General features: G+C 43.0%; 2 protein-coding genes across 3 annotated transcripts in view; one reads left to right on the top strand and one right to left on the bottom strand.

Moving 5' to 3' along the window:
* The first annotated feature begins 6,125 nt into the window (after positions 1-6,125).
* Positions 6,126-18,445, top strand: LOC310889968 (aldo-keto reductase family 1 member B10-like). 2 transcript variants are annotated; one of them, XM_083818315.1, is made up of 10 exons: positions 6,126-6,280; positions 6,886-7,053; positions 8,050-8,166; positions 8,907-8,984; positions 9,849-9,971; positions 12,431-12,537; positions 12,732-12,813; positions 13,882-13,965; positions 14,816-14,898; positions 15,252-18,445. In XM_083818315.1, exons 1-10 carry the CDS (start codon positions 6,212-6,214, stop codon positions 15,292-15,294), a joined length of 954 nt encoding a protein of 317 aa, XP_083674441.1. In that variant the 5' UTR covers positions 6,126-6,211; the 3' UTR covers positions 15,295-18,445. The 2 variants fall into 2 exon arrangements, with proteins under 2 accessions (XP_083674441.1, XP_083674442.1); XM_083818316.1 differs by lacking the exon at positions 14,816-14,898.
* Positions 17,229-19,511, bottom strand: part of CALD1 (caldesmon 1) — a 193,193-nt gene continuing 190,910 nt past the window's right edge. Inside the window, 1 exon segment of the mRNA XM_083802758.1 lies at positions 17,229-18,917. Coding sequence (XP_083658884.1) covers positions 18,889-18,917 — 29 coding nt within the window. The 3' untranslated portion in view covers positions 17,229-18,888.

Genomic DNA, 19,511 nt, shown 5'->3' with positions numbered 1-19,511 from the left:
GCGATTCAAGTGACCACCACTACTACCCATGCCTCATCTCCTACTGCCATGGAGCAGCCTCACCATGCACAAATTGGATCCCTTCAGCTGAAACGAAACACAAGGCTATCTGCAACAGGCTCCTGCTATGCAGTACTGTTTTTTAGCACAGCCATAACATAAGCCCACATTAAATGGGCACCAAAAATAGTCAAGAGATTGTACAGGCGAATAAGAGACAATAAAAAAAAAAAACCACTGCCAGCCTTGACTACTTCTACAGATCTCTAGACCTGATCAGCACTTGGCCTTTCACATGCATGAAAAGGCTTTGCTTCATATCCCAAAAGATAGGGGAAGATTTCATTCCTGCCACCCATTTATCAGAAGGGATGGCTAAAATAGTTGAAAAGCAGGTGTCACCCAAAAGCAAAACTAAGCAGGAGCCCAGAGACTTCAAGCTCCACAGTAGCATGATACACTTATGCTACTTTGTCTGTCAAAACACGTAGAAAAAGCATTTGAGCTAAAAACAAACAAACAAAAAAAGCGCAAACAAAAAAAAATGCAGAGCCAGGGAGCCTGGAAACCCAGTGTCTCAGCCTGGGAGCCCATGCAGTAGGCTCAAAACCCACCACAGAGCCAGGTCTCTCAGAACCCACCAAACCAGCAGAAAAGCCGGGTGTCCTTAAGTCTCCCCTTGCTTTGCTACAAACCCAGAAAAGCTGGCAGATCTCCCAGTAAACATTTCTTCCTGAAAGAAAAAATAAATAGGTGTCCTGACAAGTTTCAGCACGACACTCCTGTCCTAGAGAGCATTCACAAGCAGCGGAGTGTGACTTGATACAGAGTGAAAGGTCCGCACCCACTCACAACCACACCTTTCTCTTTCTTCAGCTCAGCCATGGCTGAACCCTCAGCATTTCCCTTGGTCTCCCCCTCAGGAGAGGAGATTTACAGCAGGCAGCTTATTGTCAGCATAGCAAAAGGTGCTCATCATCTTTAAATGAGCACAAAGCACGCACCTGCTGAATTCACAGCTGAACAGCAGCTGCACATGGCTACAGCAGCTGTTCTGTGGGAGAACAGGCTCAAAACCAGCTGCAGGTGAAGGCACAGCAAGGTGAGAGCTGTGCTTTGGAAACCGCAGCCAAGTTTACAGTTCCTGTGGGCCAGCACCCATATGTGGAAACATATTCCTGCACCCGTATGTAGAAACAGCTGAAGGGAGGGTGCAAAGACAGAGCCAGGCTTTTCTCAGTGGTGCCCAGTGCCAGCACAAGAGGCAATGGGCACAAACTGGAACACAGGACACTCTATCTGAACATCAGGAAGCACTCCTTCACTTTGTGGCTGATGGAACACATGCACAGGTTGCCCAGAGAAGCTGTGGAGTCTCCTCCTTGGAGATACTCAAAAGCTGTCCGGATGTGGTCCTGCACAAGTGGCTGTAGGTGTCCGTGCTTGGGCAGAGGGTCAGACCAGATGGCCTCCAAAGGCCTCTTCCAACCTCAGCCATTCGGTGATTCTGTGGCTGTGCCTCAGTCTGCATCCACAGAGTTCTGCAAGGACGCCCAGAAGGTTTTTAGACTCACTGAAAACATCAGGCTTCATGAAAATATAAATGGTGATGATTACCTTCCTACTATTCATTATTTCATATTTGTCATTTCATTATGGTTGCAATTGATCCATCACAATGATGAGAGCTGGACCACTAAGTTCTGTATTTTAAGAAAGTGCAGCCCTGAATGTCTCTCTTCAGGAAGGACAACTCAAAATTAAATATCAGTGAACATCCATTGAGGAGGCAGCAGTGTCTTGAAAGCCATGGCCACACTTCGCAAGGATTCCAGTGAGTCACTTCCTGCATCTGCACATGCTGATTCACAGGATTGCGTGGCAGAGTGCTCCGGGAGAGCTGCCATGCTCTGCAGGGAGCAAAGCCGCCGTGACTCAGCTAAACATTGAGGTGGGAAGGCCTCAGTCTTCACCTATACAGCATCCAGTGGGGGAAAAAAAAAAAAAAAAAAAAAAAAAAAAAAAAAAAGAATAAATAATTAGCAGTCTTTTCGACTCCCATAAAGGTAGGTTTTACAATGCTGTAAATACGGGAGTTATCGTTGTCCAAACAGATAAAGCAATCAGGTTAAACAGAACAGAAACGCCCAAGCAGAGAAGGCTGGACGTGTAACTGTGCTTTCAGCAGATCTCGCCAGCCAGGCACGTGCTGCGGCCTCCTGAGCTGCCAAAATCTCTCCCTGCCCTGCTCTGGCCCCCAGGAAGTTCACTCCAAAACCATGAAGGCCTGGCCAGGTGCAGGCCCCACCTTGCTTCTCTCCCGCGGCAATGCCACTGCATGCCCTGCTCTCCAGAGCACCTCTCAGTGCCCCAAAACACCTCCTGGTGCTCAGCTGCTCTTGGGAAGCCCTCAGCCGGGGAAGAGCCCAGCACCTATTACACCTCCCAGGCAGGAGTCACGGCTGGGGAGCAGCAGAAGGAAAGAGGACACCCGTGTCCGCAGCTGCTCTCCGCAGGCTCCCTGTGGTGGTAGCAACGGGGCCGCTCTTGGCCAGCACACAACTGGCCCAAATGTTAAATAAGCAGGAGGTAGAGAGAGAATTACTCATATACCCGTATCTTATTGTATCCACATTTGTGGGCACAGTCTTATTGTAAGAAAAAAGGGCACAAACACGTATGCATTAGCTAAGGAGAGCAGGAAACTGAACTTTGTCCCACAGTCTGTGGGTGTCCCATGGGGTGAAATGGGGCTTACAGCCATGAGACAGCCATGAAAAGTTCACCCATTCAGCCCCTCTCAATGCACACAGGTTTATTTCAAGCAGGTCCACACCCTGGATCCCTTCTATTTTGAGTGCCTGCAATGCCAGCAGCTCTTAATTCCATGTTTCTCCTCCTTTCCTCAGTAGTCACATTACACAGCAAATTTAATTCACTTCTTTCTGTACAAACTGTTTCTGATGCTTTTGGGAATGTGATTCTTTATTAAAAAGTGAGGATTTCCATGGCTTCCCTCTCCATTCGAGCTCTCTGAGGAAGATCTGGCTGTTGGTGTGGTTGGGCTTGTGACCAAGAACTGATGGGCAGGGTGCTTAGGAAATGGCCAGCCTGACATAAGAATATGCAGTGAGTCAGCAAGCCCTCATCAAAACAGGGACCCGCCCCTCCACTGTGCTGAGGTGGGTTTGTAACACGGAGGTCAACCTCTAAAGTGGATTAAAATGCAAAAAGTTCTCCTTGAGAAGCGATGAGAGCCACACAAATTGAAGGTTTGTGATTTGCTACAGTATAATTCCAATCAGTCACCGTTTCAGAGCAAAATGCGTACACATATATCATGTAGCTAAAAATTTGATCAAAGAGAAAGCAGAGTTTAGTCTGACAGATAATACTTGAGGAAAATCTGGACATCATCTGTTTCAGCTGATCTTTATGCACTTATGTCAGACTGGCTAAGTGCATAAAAGCTTAGGACATCTTTTCACAGAGAGGGCTGGCTTGAACCTGAAGTGAAACATCCAAATGGCAAATATTTTTGAATTGATCAAAACCAGCCACCACTTAGTTTTGCAGAAGAAAATTATTTTAAAATTGTCGATCTGGAAACCTCAGGTCATAGAAGATAGGTTTAGGGAGAGAAAAAGTGTTAAAGACTGTGGCTAGACACCTCGTTTAAAAAAAGGAAGAAAGAAAGAAAAAGAAATAAAAAAAGAAAGAAAGAAAGAAAGAAAGAAAGAAAGAAAGAAAGAAAGAAAGAGAGAGAAAGAAAGAGAGAGAGAAAGAAAGAAAAAGAAAGAAAGAAAGAAAGAAAGAAAGGAAGGAAGAAAAAGAAAGAGAGAGAAAGAGAGAAAGAGAGAAAGGAAGGAAGGAAGGAAGGAAGGAAGGAAGGAAGGAAATGGAAGGAAGGAAGAAAAAGAAAGAAAGAAAAGAAAGAAAGAAAGAAAGAAAGAAAGAAAGAAAGAAAGAAAGAAAGAAAGAAAGAAAGAAAGAGAAAGAAAGAAAGAAAGAAAGAAAGAAAGAAAGAAAGAAAGAAAGAAAGAAAGAAAGAAAGAAAGAAAGAAAGAAAGAAAGAAAAAGAAAGGTCAATTTATGTCTTTCAGAACAAGAGTTGATGTAGTTAAAGATAAGCTGTAGCTCAATCTCAACACTTTCCAATCTATTCTTTACATGATTTTAGTGCTGTAGCACCCAAGAGTCTTTAATAACAATTTAAGCGATAGGTATATATGATAGACTGGGTGTAAAAGTTTGTCATTGTCATCAGAGGTCAGTGCAGAAGAGTAGTGTGGCTCTTTCTGTCCTTAAAATAGACGTGACATTATTGAATTTATAAAATCTCTGCAGATTTGTTTGTCTTTGTGTAAGTCTTGCTCTCTCTTTTCTGTCACATTCCTCACCCCCTTGCATCCTCCCCACCACAAGGGTACAACATCTTAATAGATCATTAAAGGGGAAGGGACCCCACCATCACAATTAGCCAGCCCTCTCCTGCTGCAACGTGTGCCACTGGCCAGGAACAGATGCAGAGCACCACTGACACCCACATGGACATGGAGCAAGGAGGATGCCAGGCGAGTGGCAGTGGACCATCAGCATTGCCTGTGCACATCTCATGCTCTATGTCTGAGACTTGTTGCCTTTTTAATCACCCCAGGAGATGATCCCTTTTCTCATTAAAATATGTGTCTGGTGTCTGCATCCGCATCCAGTTTTGTCATTGCTTGAATTGGGAGTATTAAAATACAAAAAATAAAAACTTAAAAGAACATATACCAAAGAGACATTGGTCTCTGTAATAGTGTCATAGAATCACAGAATCATAGAATTGTAGGGGTTGGAAGGGACCTCAAAAGATCATCGGGTCCAACCCCCCTGCCAAAGCAGGTTCCTTAGAGCAGACTGTCCAGATGGGCCTTGAATACCTCCAGAGAAGGAGACTCCACAACCTCTCTGGGCAGCCTGTTCCAGTGCTCCATCACCCTCACTGTGAAGTTCTTTCACATGCTGGTGCGGAACTTCCTGTGCTCCATCTTGTGGCCGTTACCCCTTGTCCTGTCCCCACAAACCACTGAAAAGAGGTTGGCCAAATCCCTCTGTCTCCCACACTTCAGGTATTTATAAACATTGATGAGATCCCCTCTCAGTCTTCTTTTCTCCAGGCTGAACAGACCCAGGTCTCTCAGCCTTTCCTCATAGGGAAGATGCTCCAGGCCCCGTATCATCTTTATGGCCCTCCACTGGACTCTTTCCAGGAGATCCCTGTCTTTTTTTACCAGGGAGCCCAGAACTGGACACAGTACTCCAACAGTGTTAATATGCTCTGAGTAGAAACACATGTGAAAGGGGGAGAAATTGAATCCATAGTGTAGAATTGTGGCTGGGAGTGTTTAGAAGACACAGAAAAAATGCATGCAGTTTCAAAGGTGATCAGAAAGTCTGTTTTGAGAAATGAGATAACATTATGGTTAAATTAGGTGCTGAAAGCCCTTACAGTACAAGAGGCAGGGGCCTCCTGTAGACCTAGGGAGATAAAACCCACTGCAAATTTGGACTAATGCTTTGATGCTTAACATCAGGTCTCCAAACCCGTATTATTGTACATAAATAAACTGCATTATTCTTGGAAACGGTCAGCACTGGTGGCACCTGTTGAAAGGCAGTCAGGTACCGCCGTGACAAACACAGCGCAGGAAACATAAAGCTGGCACCACACAAGCGAGGCCCAACCTGAACCACTCTTCCTGCCCCGGGCAACCCTCCCGCATGTTTGGTGGCCTGGATTTCACCTCGGCTTCCCAACCTGAAGCCCCTCAGCTTCCTCGCGTGAAGTAAATCCTGCCTGGATCTGGCTCCCAGCTGCACAGCCCAGCCCTCCAAGCCCCCTGCCCCTTGATTTGTGAGGCGTACTGGTGGCACAGAGCTTCCCACAGCCTTCAGTTGTCAGCGCTCTGAAAACATTTCATCCCTACACGAAGGCCTTCCAGGGACAGCGTGCTAAGTGCTGAGTTCATTGTTAAATCAGCCTTTTTTCGTCTGCCTTGCTCAATGTAAACTGAACGAATAAATTAAAAGACCCTCAGCAGCCAACCAAAGCCTTGACAGCGCCCTGCGAGAGCCCGGGGAGGCGGGGAGGGAGGCGGAGGCAGAGGCCGGGCCAGGACAGCGTTAAAATGCCTGCGGGCAGCCTGAGGAGTCCGCCACCGACACTATGGCAAGCCCCTGCGTGGAGCTGAGCGACAAGATGAAGATGCCCATCCTGGGGCTGGGCACCTGGCAGGTACCGGGGCGGGGGCCATGGTTCCTTTGGGAAAAAAATCGGGATGCGGGGGGCTGCTGCGGAGGGTGTCCGTGGGTTGGTCTCGGTGTCTGCTTGCAGCGCTTGTATAACCGGGCAGCTGGAAGGGAGGGAGCAAAGGAAGAAGGCAACAAGTATAACAGGAGGAAGAGGGGAAAATAAAAGGGGGAGCAAAAGAATAAAGTAGATTGCAAAAGGCTTCCTCGCCCCCTGGCACTTGCAGCTCACCCCCGTGAGATGGGGGTCACTTGATGGGAGCCCTGTGCCACCAACCTGCTTCCTTGGGAAGGGTTCAGGGAAAGTAAAGTGGCAAAATTGCTTGGGTAGTGCAAGTGGGAAGTGATACTGCGTGTTACTCTGCTAGAAAGGATAGTGTCCAAACGTCCCACAGAAACTAACTACTTTCTGCTCCAGTCCCAGGACTGCAGTCCTTTCCCTACAAAAATGATAATTTAAATTTTGATTTAAATACAGGTGACAAGGAGACTCCAGCAGCTGCTGGAAGGGGAGACTTGGTGGAGCTGTCACAGCAGCGAGTGCTGGCAGAAGGCGGTGGAAGAGCTCATAGTTTGGTTGTCTGCTTTCAGGCTTCTCCAGGAAAGGTGGAAGAGGTGGTGAAGCATGCTATTGATGCAGGCTACCGGCACCTTGACTGTGCCTATTTCTACCAGAATGAACATGAAATAGGGAATGCAGTCCAGCAGAAGATCAAGGAGGGAGCTGTGAAGCGGGAAGATCTCTTCATTGTCACTAAGGTATGAGGATGCAGGAATGCTGGTGCATTTGCCTCTTCTTGCAGAGAAACCCTTGTTTCATCCTTAAAGTACCCTAAGGACCTATTCCCTTCTCTGATACTCCTTTCATGATTACCTTGTTGCAGACTATAAATTCGATTCTTTGTTTGCAGTTTGGACTGAACCTTACTAGGAACTGTTGAAAACTTCGAAAATATAATATGGTTGTTGCTAAACTAATAATTTCATTGCATTTACTGAAGGTTCATATGTGTGCACTCTAAAAGGATCAGGAAGAACAGACAAATCAGATGTCTGAATTCAAAGATGCTGTGCTACTTACTGATGTGCAAGACATTGAAAATGGTGTCATGTAGAAAAAGTAATCCTAAAAGAGAATAGAAATTAAACTATGGGAATTAAGTCTCAAGTATTTTCTGTGTATGTACTCCATTCCCTCATCTTATCCACTTGTCTCAGCAGTGCTCGTTACCAAAAAGAGAGAACGTGTCAACTAAAAAACTTATAATTGGGGTTTTACAGAAAATATTGAGCAGAACAAAGCTCTTTCACATACTCTTATTTTTACTTAAAGAATAGTTTTTAATTTGAATAATACTTGCGAGTTCCTCTACCTAAGCAATTGAATTTTCATTTCAAAAATAATGAAGTAAAATTCAGAATGGTCCTCACAGTGGCCAAGTAGTCAGATAAAAAGGACAGAAAGAAGGTAGTTATGGGGTGCTCAAGACTTGAAATTTAGTCTTTAAAAAAAAAAAAAGATATACATAAATAATCTGTAACAATAAAAATATTGCTGTATACCTGGCAGAGATTTACATTTGGTTCAGAGAATCTCTTTTCATGAATAAGAATACTGCTTTTCCACCTTCACTACTAATTCCTTTATCTGTGGTATATTTGTCCTACATTAACTATTGAAATATTAGCATCCTTGTCTCTGGTCTGGACAATGGGAGCTGCAGAGTCACAGCTGAGCTTGGTTTCTTCCCACAGTTGTGGAACACATTTCATGAGAAGTCCATGGTAAAGGAAGGGTGCAAACGGAGCCTTGCTGCACTGCAACTGGACTACCTCGACCTCTACCTGATACATTTCCCTATGGGATTTAAGGTAGTTCTTCTTTACATTCCCCTTTACTCCTTACCTGGGTAGAAACATGGTGTGTTCTCTCATCTATGCTGCGCCCATCTTCATTACACATCTAGGATATGCTGTGGTTGCTTTGGCTCTTCCCTGAACCTGGCAGTAGCCAGCATTTGGTCAGTTACTAGGCAGTAGTATGTTTTAGGGTGTGTGTCTGGCTTTCCATGCGTGTTAGATTGAGATAGCTGTGGTTATGAGCATTGCTAATGAACCCCCTGGGTCTTCAGGGAAAGTGTAACGAATGGATGATGGAGTTTGGGATCATGGCCTTGTGCTGGGCCAGACTGGTGTGATCATATCATCTTTTGGAGATGTGGGCTTGATCTGGAGTAACCAACTGTGAGAAATGAAACAGTACAGAAAGAACTTGCTTCTTCCCCCTCCCCTCCCCCCCCACCAGCCTGCAGCAGTGTAAAACAAATAAAAACTCTGGAATGAAAGTATGGGAGTGTCTGTTCCCTTCTCTCCAGACCTGCCTAAATTACTCAAATATTTACTACTAATCCCCATCTCTTTGTATGCAATGATTGACTTGTAGAAGTATGGCCCTTGTCCAAGAGAGTACTGAGGAACATGAATAATTTTTAGTTATGTGATGTGTTTAAACAAACTACTAACTTACTATCTGTAATTCCCAGTCAGAAATCCTAGTATACAGTAGGAGATGCAACTTTTAAGTCCCTGTGATTTCTGCCTTGAAATAACAGGCTGGTGAAGATCTGATGCCTACAGATGACAATGGTATGGCAATCCCTAGTGATACAGATTTTCTGGACACATGGGAGGTATGTTAATGTTTTGTCTTTTGTGCATGTGTCAGCACTAGAAATGTGCATGCACAATGAAATTAAGGGATGGGTTTGGGTTCAGAGAGTAGTTGCACAAAATTACATTTCATGACCAGAAAGAGCTGCTGCTTCCTCTGCTTTTCAGGAGCAAAAGGGGTATGTCTGCTCTATGAATAAAGAGGACAAACCCATGAGTGCTGTGGGTGCTGTGCCTAAAACAATATTTGAATATGCACAATGATAGAACTGAACCATGGATTAATGCAGGCGTGGCTGTTAATTTACTGGGAGTTCCATACAGATGAGGAATTCTCACACTTTTCAGCACTGGGCATCAGCATCTCAGGCCGTCCTTCAATCCTCCTTTCCTTGTGGACTGAGGGGACTCAGGGTCTGCTCCTGCTACCTGCACCACTGTGATGCTGCAGCTCTGCAAATACATGGTTTTCTCTACAGTAGCAATTACAGTCACAAGAAAGTATGCTGAGATAACTGGGTTTAGGCTAACGTCTTTCCCTACTGCGTTCTGCCAACTCAGGTAGTGTGCTGGCTTAGGACAAGGATCTCCCTTGCTTTTTCAGCTCTGGTAAAATGACTCCCAGAAAAGCCTAACCAAAAGATTTGCATCCTGTTACAAAAGGGTTGGCCTACCCTTTTTATGCTACTTTCCCATCTGCAATGGGACATAAAGCACACAGATAATACAAGGTGTAAAGATATATACTTTTAAAATCAAACATACTGTCATTTAATCTACTGTGGGATGTTTATTGGTTTGTCACTAGCTTTAATGAAATAAAATACTGTTCATGACAGTTAATACCACCTCATAAATATGCATTTGTTGTCCTCATTTATTAGGCCATGGAAGAGCTGGTGGACTGTGGCATGGTAAAATCCATTGGAGTTTCCAACTTTAACCATGAGCAGATTGAAAGAATCTTGAACAAGCCAGGACTAAAGTACAAGCCTGTAAATAACCAGGTAAGACTTTTATTTCCACTTACGTCAGCTAATCGTGGAATATTCCTAAATATATTTGAGCTACTTATAGCTGAAAAGGATCTTAACAGAAAGCTTTTTTTTTTTTTTTTTTGTAGACTTGTGTGTGTATAATGCTGTGGAGATTTGAGAATAATACCATACAAAAAAAAATAACAGTTTGGCTTATTCATATCACAATAATATGAAACAGATGAGAATGGAAGATTCTTGGACATCAGAAAACAGTGATATATCTTATATAGGACCTCTGCTACACTTCCCCTTACACGCTCCCAAGAACCACTTGGACCTGGATGTCACAGCCCAAGCTGCCTCATGCCCACTTCTTCCAGCTCTGGGATAACCAGAAAAATCCCCACTGAAAGCTACTGCACAGACCTGGGGATGTACAGAAATGCTCTAACAAATTCACTGGATTTATTTAATTTTCAACACGAAAGAAACCACTTTACCAAACTTCATTAGAAAAAGGAGGATTGAAGCAAACATTTAAAAAAAAAAAGTTCTCACTGCTCATTAATGAATTAAACACAGGACAGCAGGGGCACCAGGACCTTCAGACTTTCTTTTATAGGCATCTTCTTTGCACTTGGCTGGGGGTGTTGAATGCTTGTCTCTGCCAGCTTGGGAACATCTAGGGAAATCCCCATACTGGGTCCAGCAGAGGCACTATGCTGCCTGTGCTGCTGCACTGCTGGGCTTGGGGCTGCTGGCATGTGCAGAGGCCACACTTGGCAGAAGGGTGAAGTAGGACTTGGGAGGATTTTATTTAGGGCTAGGGTGTTATGGTGGGGACAGACCCAAGTACCCCCACATTAAATGCTGCACCAACTTCAACACTTTAAAGAGCTTCAGGCTGTGACTCCAGTTTGCTTCTCCATGGATATGCCTATGCCACGTGCTGTCATGGCAGTGGTTGCCTAACCTAGCTCAGGTCTGAATAAACTTCTGTACATGGACTTAATGTCACTGTGCCTGGTAACAAAGCTATAGCACTTTGAAACAGCTGGATATGTGCATGGAGCCATATTACGCAGCGTAGACAGACACAGATGTGTGGCCGTACTTAGGGTAAATTGAGCAGCATCCCCATGCAGGTTCCCATTGCCATCCAGTTAAGGAAATCTTGTCCAAAGATCTGCTTGCAAGACATTCTGAGTGCTGTGGCTTGAAACTCGGTAGCTTTATAATGTCTTGGGGCAGTTTTGTAACTGTCATAACTGAGGCAGCAGTGTAATTATCAGCATCTTCTATTTGTGTGCATGTGTTTGGTTGCATGTAAAAGACTTGTTCAGCCTGGCTCAGGTTATTTTTGGGAAAACAGATTCTGACTCTTTCCTTTTGATTCTTCACCTGCAACCGTAACTCTTCTCATTTTGCACAGCCCTTCTGCCTGAAACAGTTCTAAACTAGAAACAGCGATTATATAGCTGTAGCACTCAGTCAAGGTTAGGGATTTACTATAGCCCTGATCTGATAGAGACCTTAAACTAGGTCATTGTCATGCTGCTGTTACAGTCCAATACCCAGGGTGACTAAACCCTCAGCAGTGTTTCCCAGCTGTAATAACACATGGTGCTTTTGATAGAAGGGCATGCTCCTTTGCATACTGCATTCATTTTTATGTCATCTTACTGTATTTAAATAACTTAAATGAAGTAACTTAACATGGAATTCAAAAGTCTTTTCTCTGGAAAAAAAAAAAGCAGCACTTCACAAATGCATTATTTTTAAAGCACTGGCTTCACACTGAGGAAAACAGGAAAATTTATACACATGTAAAATATTATTAAACTTTATATCATGCCTCTTCTGTAAGGAAGAAGAAGCAAGATCCTGACTGTGTATTTGAGTAGGGATTTCAGCAGCCAAAGCACAGATTGAAGCAACTTTTTCTGAAGGTCAGGGAGCCTGCAGCAAAGCAGCAACCAGGACCCAGGCTTCTTTGTCTATTCACATACCATCTCCTCAGGGGAGGGATGGGGAGGATGTCCAGAAGGGCTAAGCTGGGGAAGCTCATCTCCCTCACCTTCTTTGGGAATCAGGGAGACTCCCTGAGGTTGGGTGCCTCGGAGAAGAAACCAGACTCTGGGTATTCTGAGCAGCCCCTCTGAAGGATGCAGTCGTGCTCTCTTGACTAGTCCAGGAAGACTGATTTCCCAATTGTTGCCACAGATCCTGCACTTTCAGTCTTCCTATTTATTGCTCACCATGTTTCTGTAGTTTGTGGCATGAGGGAGACTTATTATCAGTGTTAAGCTTCTAGATATTGCTGTGACATTAATAATGTTAATAACATTTTTAAAAGATAGATTTTAATCATGATCCCAGGAACCTTTTCTTCACATTGTCTGTGACCCAAGAGGAATTCAAATATTGTACTCTGGAGCCCAATGCAGTCTGCCTCCATGCCAACCACCAGGTTTCTGTGTTTGCAGATTGAATGCCATCCATACCTGACCCAGGAGAAGCTGATCAAGTACTGCCAATCCAAAGGGATCACTGTGACAGCATACAGTCCCCTGGGTTCTCCAAACCGGCCATGGTAAGAAAGCACAGCAGCCCTTCTCTACAAAGATGACTGAATTTGCAACTTGAATCTTTGTGGCAGAGTATGTAAATAGTGCAGCTACAATGAGAGAAATGCTCTTGCTTTGTTGCAGACTTTCTTCCTGCAGGAAAGCTAATATCTTTCCACCATCAATATGGTAGCTAATACCTGGCTTTTGCTTTCATTAGGGCCAAGCCAGGGGAACCCCTGCTGCTGGAGGATCCTAAGATTAAAGAGATTGCAGCTAGATATAATAAATCCCCTGCCCAGGTAAGTGGGGATGTCAGAGAAAACTTTCTCCTCGTCAGACATTTGTAGGAGTTGATGACCAGTCTTTGCGGATGCTGCCTTCTCTAAGGATACAGTACAATGGGGTTGAACTGCACTTGACTCTTCATACTGCCCCTGTTCTTAACAGCATTCACGTCTCTTAGAAAACACCTGGTAATTCATGTTGAGTATTGAGCTTGAAGGAGCTGATTGGTATGGGTATGAGCTTACCTCAAGTGTCCCCCTTCCTAGGGAGATTTCTTCTGCTCCTAGGAAGAAGTGCTCACTCTCTGAGAATCCCTTTCCTCTGAGATTTACTTACAAATCATCAAACCAACACATTATTCCTTTCTCCAGCTAAGTTACTCTTCAGAGAAGCAGAAGTAATTTGCAGAGCTATTTGATTGCAGAGCTATTTGATTGCTTGCTGTTTGCTCATCTTCACAGAGTCTTTGAAAGCTGCTTGATTGTCAAGGTGAAATGTTTTTCTCTATGGTTTGCTAGACCCACAAAAGAGATCTTGCCCATAGTGGACAGGAATTGCATTTCAAACAAATCCACATGTTCACAGGCAGTAAACCATAGCCGTATTTTAAGATGAGCAGAGCAGGCAAACAATGTACTCAACAGTCCTCTGAGGGGAAAAACTTCAGAAATCTCCTTTTTTTTCCATTTAAAGACTTCAGAAAGCTTAACTTAGGTGAGGTACTTACCTATGAGCCCCAAACAATTGTGCTCATTTGGTTTGAGCACCCATGTAATACAAGCCAGAAGCATCATTGTTCCCCCCCTCCCCCCCAAATGAAAACAAAATAAAAAAATCATTGAGAAGCCAATATGTAGAAACAACTGATAGTTTTTCAGTAGACTGCCAGCAAATGCTGGAACATCAAAACTCCTCTGTGCAGTCTTGTAGTTTTCCAAAGAGTGAATGTGGTTGTAGAAAGAGGAATGGGCTTGTGAATGAAAAAAAAAAAAAAAAAAAAAAAAGAGAGAGAAAATGTACAAAATGCATTTGAAGATTTTTTTCGCACCCCTATGTTCATAATCCTCCTTGTCCTTATTTAGGTCCTGATCCGGTTTAACATCCAAAGGAATGTGGCTGTCATTCCCAAGTCTGACAAAGTGCAGCGCATTAAGGAAAACATAAAGGTGAAGTTTCCACTGGGACTGCTGCCACCTATTTACATGGCATAGGCATCCACACCCTTATCCCCTCTATGTTTCCAGGCAGCACCCAAGAGTCATTGGAAGGGGAGCACAGAGATGTACAGATCAGGGCTCAGTACTACCTGCCACAACTTTTTCTGTGGGGAAAAGCATCTTGTTATTGCCAATAGAGAAATGTTTTACACCAGGGTGGTTGAAGATCTACAACACTGGAAGTGGAATGCCAGTTTGGGGTTTCCCCTCTGGGAGACGCTTAGTGAACCCTGCTTTGGGGCATAAAGGAACAAACTGCAAACACCAGACTCATTAGCAGTTTGTCTCATTTCGAGGCTGTGGTTTCCCTTGGCAGGGAGAGTCAGCTGGATGCTTGCTTTGAAGACGTGGTATCTTAGATGGTTGTTCTGTTACTTTCAGTTCATGCCACTATAATTTGGAGTAATTTCTCTTAATCACTAGCAACAATTCTTGGATGACATCAGCTGCGAGACAATAATTTGCAGTTGGTACCCAGGAAGTCCTTACACATTGAGTAATCAGCCCTTAGCACCTATGTTCTCTGTCGGTGCATTACAACACAAACAGAAGTGGAGTTTGCATTCAAGTACCTGCAACTGAGACACTGCTATGAACAGCACCTCAGAGAGAAAAGGACTAATTGGTAAATTGACATCTGGCTGAGAAATAAGAGGACTTCTTAACTACCACTAGTGTGGATGCAGTGTGTTCTTACCTTGAGTCATAATACATGCTGGAAGCACACTTAGTGTCTCACTACTTATAAACCTAACTAAAAAGAGCCTTTTCTTTCCTTTTTTTTTCCCTCTTCTGTTAGGTGTTTGACTTTGAGCTGTCTGAGAAAGAGATGGATGTCATCCTCAGCTTTAACAGGAACTGGAGGGCAGTTCCAGTAGCCCAGTATGTTCCTCATTATCCTTATTATCCACTAGGCCTATCTATGTCTGTATTTTTACCCCCTGTATCTTGAAAACATACCTGACCAAAACTAGAGAGAGCTCTCATCTTAAACCTTGGACCCCGGGTAATGAGACATGTCCTGGAACTGACATCAGGAGGGAGTCATTCAGGGCCTTCCCTTCAGCATCTTGGTGTTGTATGTGCTTGTTCACAAGCATTTGTTCAAATTCATGACAGCTGTCAGCTGCAAAACTTTGAGTATGTTGGCATGATGGGAGGGCCACTGCACTAGGGAAATGCTGCTGAAGATGCTTGCTATGACACCTATAAAAACAAGTTATTTCTCTTTGCAGGGCTGTCAATCATAAGGACTACCCATTCAAAGCAGAATATTAACACCAGTGGTTTCTGCGAGACCTCCGTGTATCTCCTTCCAGATTAGAAGATGTTCTCTGTATCTGAGTCCTGATTTCTTCTTTTGTACTTGGTGATCATTAAAAGTGGTTACTTGTCCTCCTTTTTTAGGAGGAGACCACTAGCTGGTGAAAGAATGCATCAATGGGGATGGGTCTTTTGTTGAGAGGGTTACCAGAAATCTGTTCTTGATTAATAGTTTAAAAAAAAAAGACAATGTCTCATTTCTGTTTTTCCTTGTCTTCCCTAATTAAAGACATGTTTAACAAATAAAAAAAATCTTGTAAGTAACTAGATTTTTTTAATGTTGTTTTCAGTGCAGTAAGTCTTACTGGTTTATGAGTGGCTGTTGGAGAACACTGTCTTTAATTACTTTGCTTTTTACATAGTTGTGATTTTTATGGTGTGAATCATTAATGCTTTAAAATTTTATATGAATAGCAAGAAAACAAAAAATAAAGTTTGAATAACAACAAAACTTTGTCACTGTAATGCTTACATTGTTTGATGTGACTAATTATTTAAAAACATGCCTGAAGTTTGGTTTTTGAATTTTCATACAGGTAGGAATGGGCTCCTATGCTTTCTGTACGAGGACAACACTGGGAAAGAAACTAATTTGGGGCTTATGCATTAAACATGCATAAAGCCCACCTAGAAGCTAAAGAGTAAAACTGCCCTCCCTCTGAACAACTAGAAAGTGATTTCTTGTACAATGAGAAGTGAAAAAGTGAAGACAGCAACATATGCAGTGATAACCTAAAAGAAAATGCATCCAGCTGAACATAGGGGCTATCTAGAAAAGCAGAACAAGTTGTTCTGGAAATCTCAAACAAAAAATTTGTTTTTTTTGCAACTCTGCTGGCAGCATTCAGGAAATAACATATCCAGACAAGATTTGGCTTAATCATGATCAGAAACTAAAGCACCAACCTCATATTGTCTGACCATTTGTCACCTCTTTAGTGGCATCAAAATGCCTGGTGCTGCTGGGTCAGAGTCTGTAGCAAATGCCACCAGGAGGAGCCACCAGTACAGGGGGACAATCTGGCAATGACCCACGTCAGTATTGCCTAAAAGTAAAACCAATTGTGCCCAGCACACTTTCATGGTCTCATAAAACGATAATTAATAACCAGGAGCAGAAGAAACATTCAGAGCAACAAGAAAAACGCCTCACTCACTAAAACTTGGAGAGAAACATATCAATATGGTCAGTATGAGGAAGGAGAACAAGTACACTTTTAAGCATACAAGCTCTTTCCAGATTAAGTAAGAAAGCATCCAATTATTTCTTCCCCAGCAGCTGAGAAAGCTGCTTGCTGTGGCCTTCCCGTTGCCCCCTGCAGAGCTGGCAGCAGCCTGGGAGACCTCTTTCAAAGGACGGTGACCTGAGTAGAGCACAGCAGTATGGGCTGTGCTGCCTTATAGCAGAAAAGAAGGGGGTAGGAGGACAATGGGATGCCAGCAGCTCCCCAGGCTTGGTCCCTGTGACCACCCAAGCTTGGAAGCACTTCCCCACTGAGCTGCCTCTCACCAAGGTAAGCAGAAGAAACAACATTAATGGCTCTTACTGAAAAAGTTTTGCAAAGCAGGAGAGCAGACAATCATGACACTAGGTTAGAACTGACTTTGCTGGGCATGCTGACATCCAGATGATGCCCAGCTCCTGTCCTGTACTGACAAGCATGACAATTAAGATATATATATATATATATATATTTTTTTTTTTTTCTTGAGAATCCATAGGTTAAAGCTGCTGATTTTAGGGTTTAGCTATCTGGTGTAGGATAGTGCATCAAGAAAGACAGCCTTCAAGCTTCATGGCAGTAACTCCTTATTTCACACAGCCTTAGCGTGATTCCTATCCTAGTCACAACAACTGGTTCATTCCTAGTCATTAACAAACAGGGGGCTGCTGATGGAAATATTCCTTTTATTGTGGATGCAGTTTCAGAATACATTGTTTGAATGAATCATTTTTATTGCAGCTATCAAATGTATTTGAAAGACTCAAAAGAGTGTTTACAAAACCCCAAACAAAAAACATGACAATGCATAGACAATGTCAGGCACAGTTTCACCCCTTACAGACAACTATGTGCATCCCTATATGTAAACAAGATGTTTTGGCCAAGCAGGGGAGCTCATCTTTGGGTTAAAATATAACTTTCCTCTCTCTAGGAAGAAGTCAGATGCTGTAAGAGATGGAAGCGGTGGAAAGGGAGAGCCTGGTAGTTTTGATGCACGACGAAGCTGTTAACAACGCACTCGGGGGGCTATTTCAGTTGCTCAGTTTATGCCACCCATACACTGTAGGATGTAAATGCTAAACTCTATGGCATGTAAATTCAAACCAAGCTGACGTCTTATAGCCATGTGTTTACTATATACAAATCAAAACGTCTGTAAATAAGATATTCAGGAGAGATAGTTAAGAAGAAGCAGTACAAAGATAGAGGTTTACTTCATTTTGGGTGGACCTAGTGTACGGCACTGATGAATGGCAAGATTTTGTGTACAGTCATTTGAAACAAGCTCCAACTGTGTTTAGTTTTATTTTATTTTTTAATTATGGTAGTTTTATATAAATTAAACTACAACGTTTTATACAAGTGACCTATTTTTGACCCTCTATACCATTACCTTTTCCTCTTTTAAAAACTATAACTTTCTTTTTAATTACCCATTACTGGGCAATTGACATTTAAATTTTTTAATACTTATCTCGCCATACCTCTAATGGCAATTAAGAAATCTTACTATAGAAAAGTGTGTGATTTTGTCTTTATCTTTTTTAAGCTGTGATATTGGTTAATTATGTATGTTTATTACTAAATATAATACTCTAGCACGTATTAAAGCATTCTACCGTTAGTAGTGCCTTTAGGCTAAACTTTGTAAAGCTATGTGTGTATATATTCTAAATTGCAATCAATTACTAGTCACTAACAACAAAAAGAAATATCAGTACCGCTGTCAGCTAACATAATCATCCAAATTTAGGTATTAACTTAAACTAGAATGGAAAAATTGAAACTTAAAAAAAAAAGTATAAAACAAAAAAAAAATTAAAACAAGTTATTGATGCAGTATTTCTCATGACATGGGCAACTTACAGAAAATATTACATTGTCAACTAAAGATATTTCTTCCATGCCTTAGTCTAAAGTGCAGAAAGAAAGACTTCTGTATTCCAAAAGTAACCATTGTTTTTATAGGTTTACTGCACACCTTTCTTAAGCAACTCCATTTTAAATGCATTTTGGGTTGACCTCTTATGCCAGTTGAAATCACTGTTCAGATATATAGTTAGTTATGACTATCAGTAGGAGTCTATATATTTCACAGCATGGGTTTCTTTAGGAATAAAGGCTCTTGTGCAAAGGCAGTACTATTATGATGAATGTCTAGACTGATTATTAAATACAGTGCTAATATACATGGTTTTAACTGGGATAATGCAAAAAGACATTTTGGTAAATAAACATAAATATAAAAAGAACAATTTAGCACTTTTTCTTTTCTTTTTTTTTTTTTCCCCCAACTGATTGGTCCAGCGTCTTTAGTAGCCTTCTACGGTTCTTTCTCAAGTTGTCTCAAACCTGCTGAGAGAAAGAAAGATTAAAGATGGCTTAAAATAACCTAAATATACCTCTAAAATAGAGAGGGCATGACTCTAGGTTAGCAGGCAGCATGTAAGAAGGTAGGGCACAAGCTGGATGTTGCTGCGCTTGAGTATTGGGCTCGATCAGAGGTGGCCTCCAGATTTCACTATGAAACCTTCCTCACCTCCAGCAGCCCTGGGAAGCAACTCAGGAGCTTACCGCGTTAAAGGCAGTGGATGCTGCACGCAGCACTCTCCCTGCCTCCCCTCTCCCAAGCCATGGGTGGGTGGCTACCACGCAAAGTGCTACAGGGCGGGACACACGCACTCCACGTCCACAGTACGACTGAAATCCATCTGCCTTCTCCTGCAAGCCCTCTGCTGAAGCCCTCATCTCACTCAGCCTCAGAGAAGAGGCTCGGCAGTGTCTCGACCACTCAGCAGGGGCTGCTCCTGCGGGTGATGATGGCACAGCTGCTAATGCCTGCCATGGGAGCGGAGCTGTGCTAACACTGAGCAAGCCTGAACACCCCTCTCCCAACACTTCAGTTTGAAAAAGGAAAGAAGGAGGAGGAGGAAGTCAATTCCATCT

Source organism: Anser anser (genome assembly GCF_964211835.1).
Source record: "Anser anser genome assembly, chromosome: 1".
NCBI classification, from domain to species: Eukaryota; Metazoa; Chordata; class Aves; order Anseriformes; family Anatidae; genus Anser; species Anser anser.
Note: the sequence above shows the minus strand (reverse complement) of the source record. Positions and strands in the feature narration are given on the sequence as shown.

Coding starts and splice junctions, on each gene's coding strand:
- LOC310889968 (XM_083818315.1), top strand. CDS start 6,212: ATGGCAAGCCCCTGCGTGGAGCTGAGCGACAAGATGAAGATGCCCATC. Junction 9,972..12,430: donor ACAAGCCTGTAAATAACCAG/GTAAGACTTTTA, acceptor CTGTGTTTGCAG/ATTGAATGCCATCCATACCT. Junction 12,814..13,881: donor ATAATAAATCCCCTGCCCAG/GTAAGTGGGGAT, acceptor GTCCTTATTTAG/GTCCTGATCCGGTTTAACAT.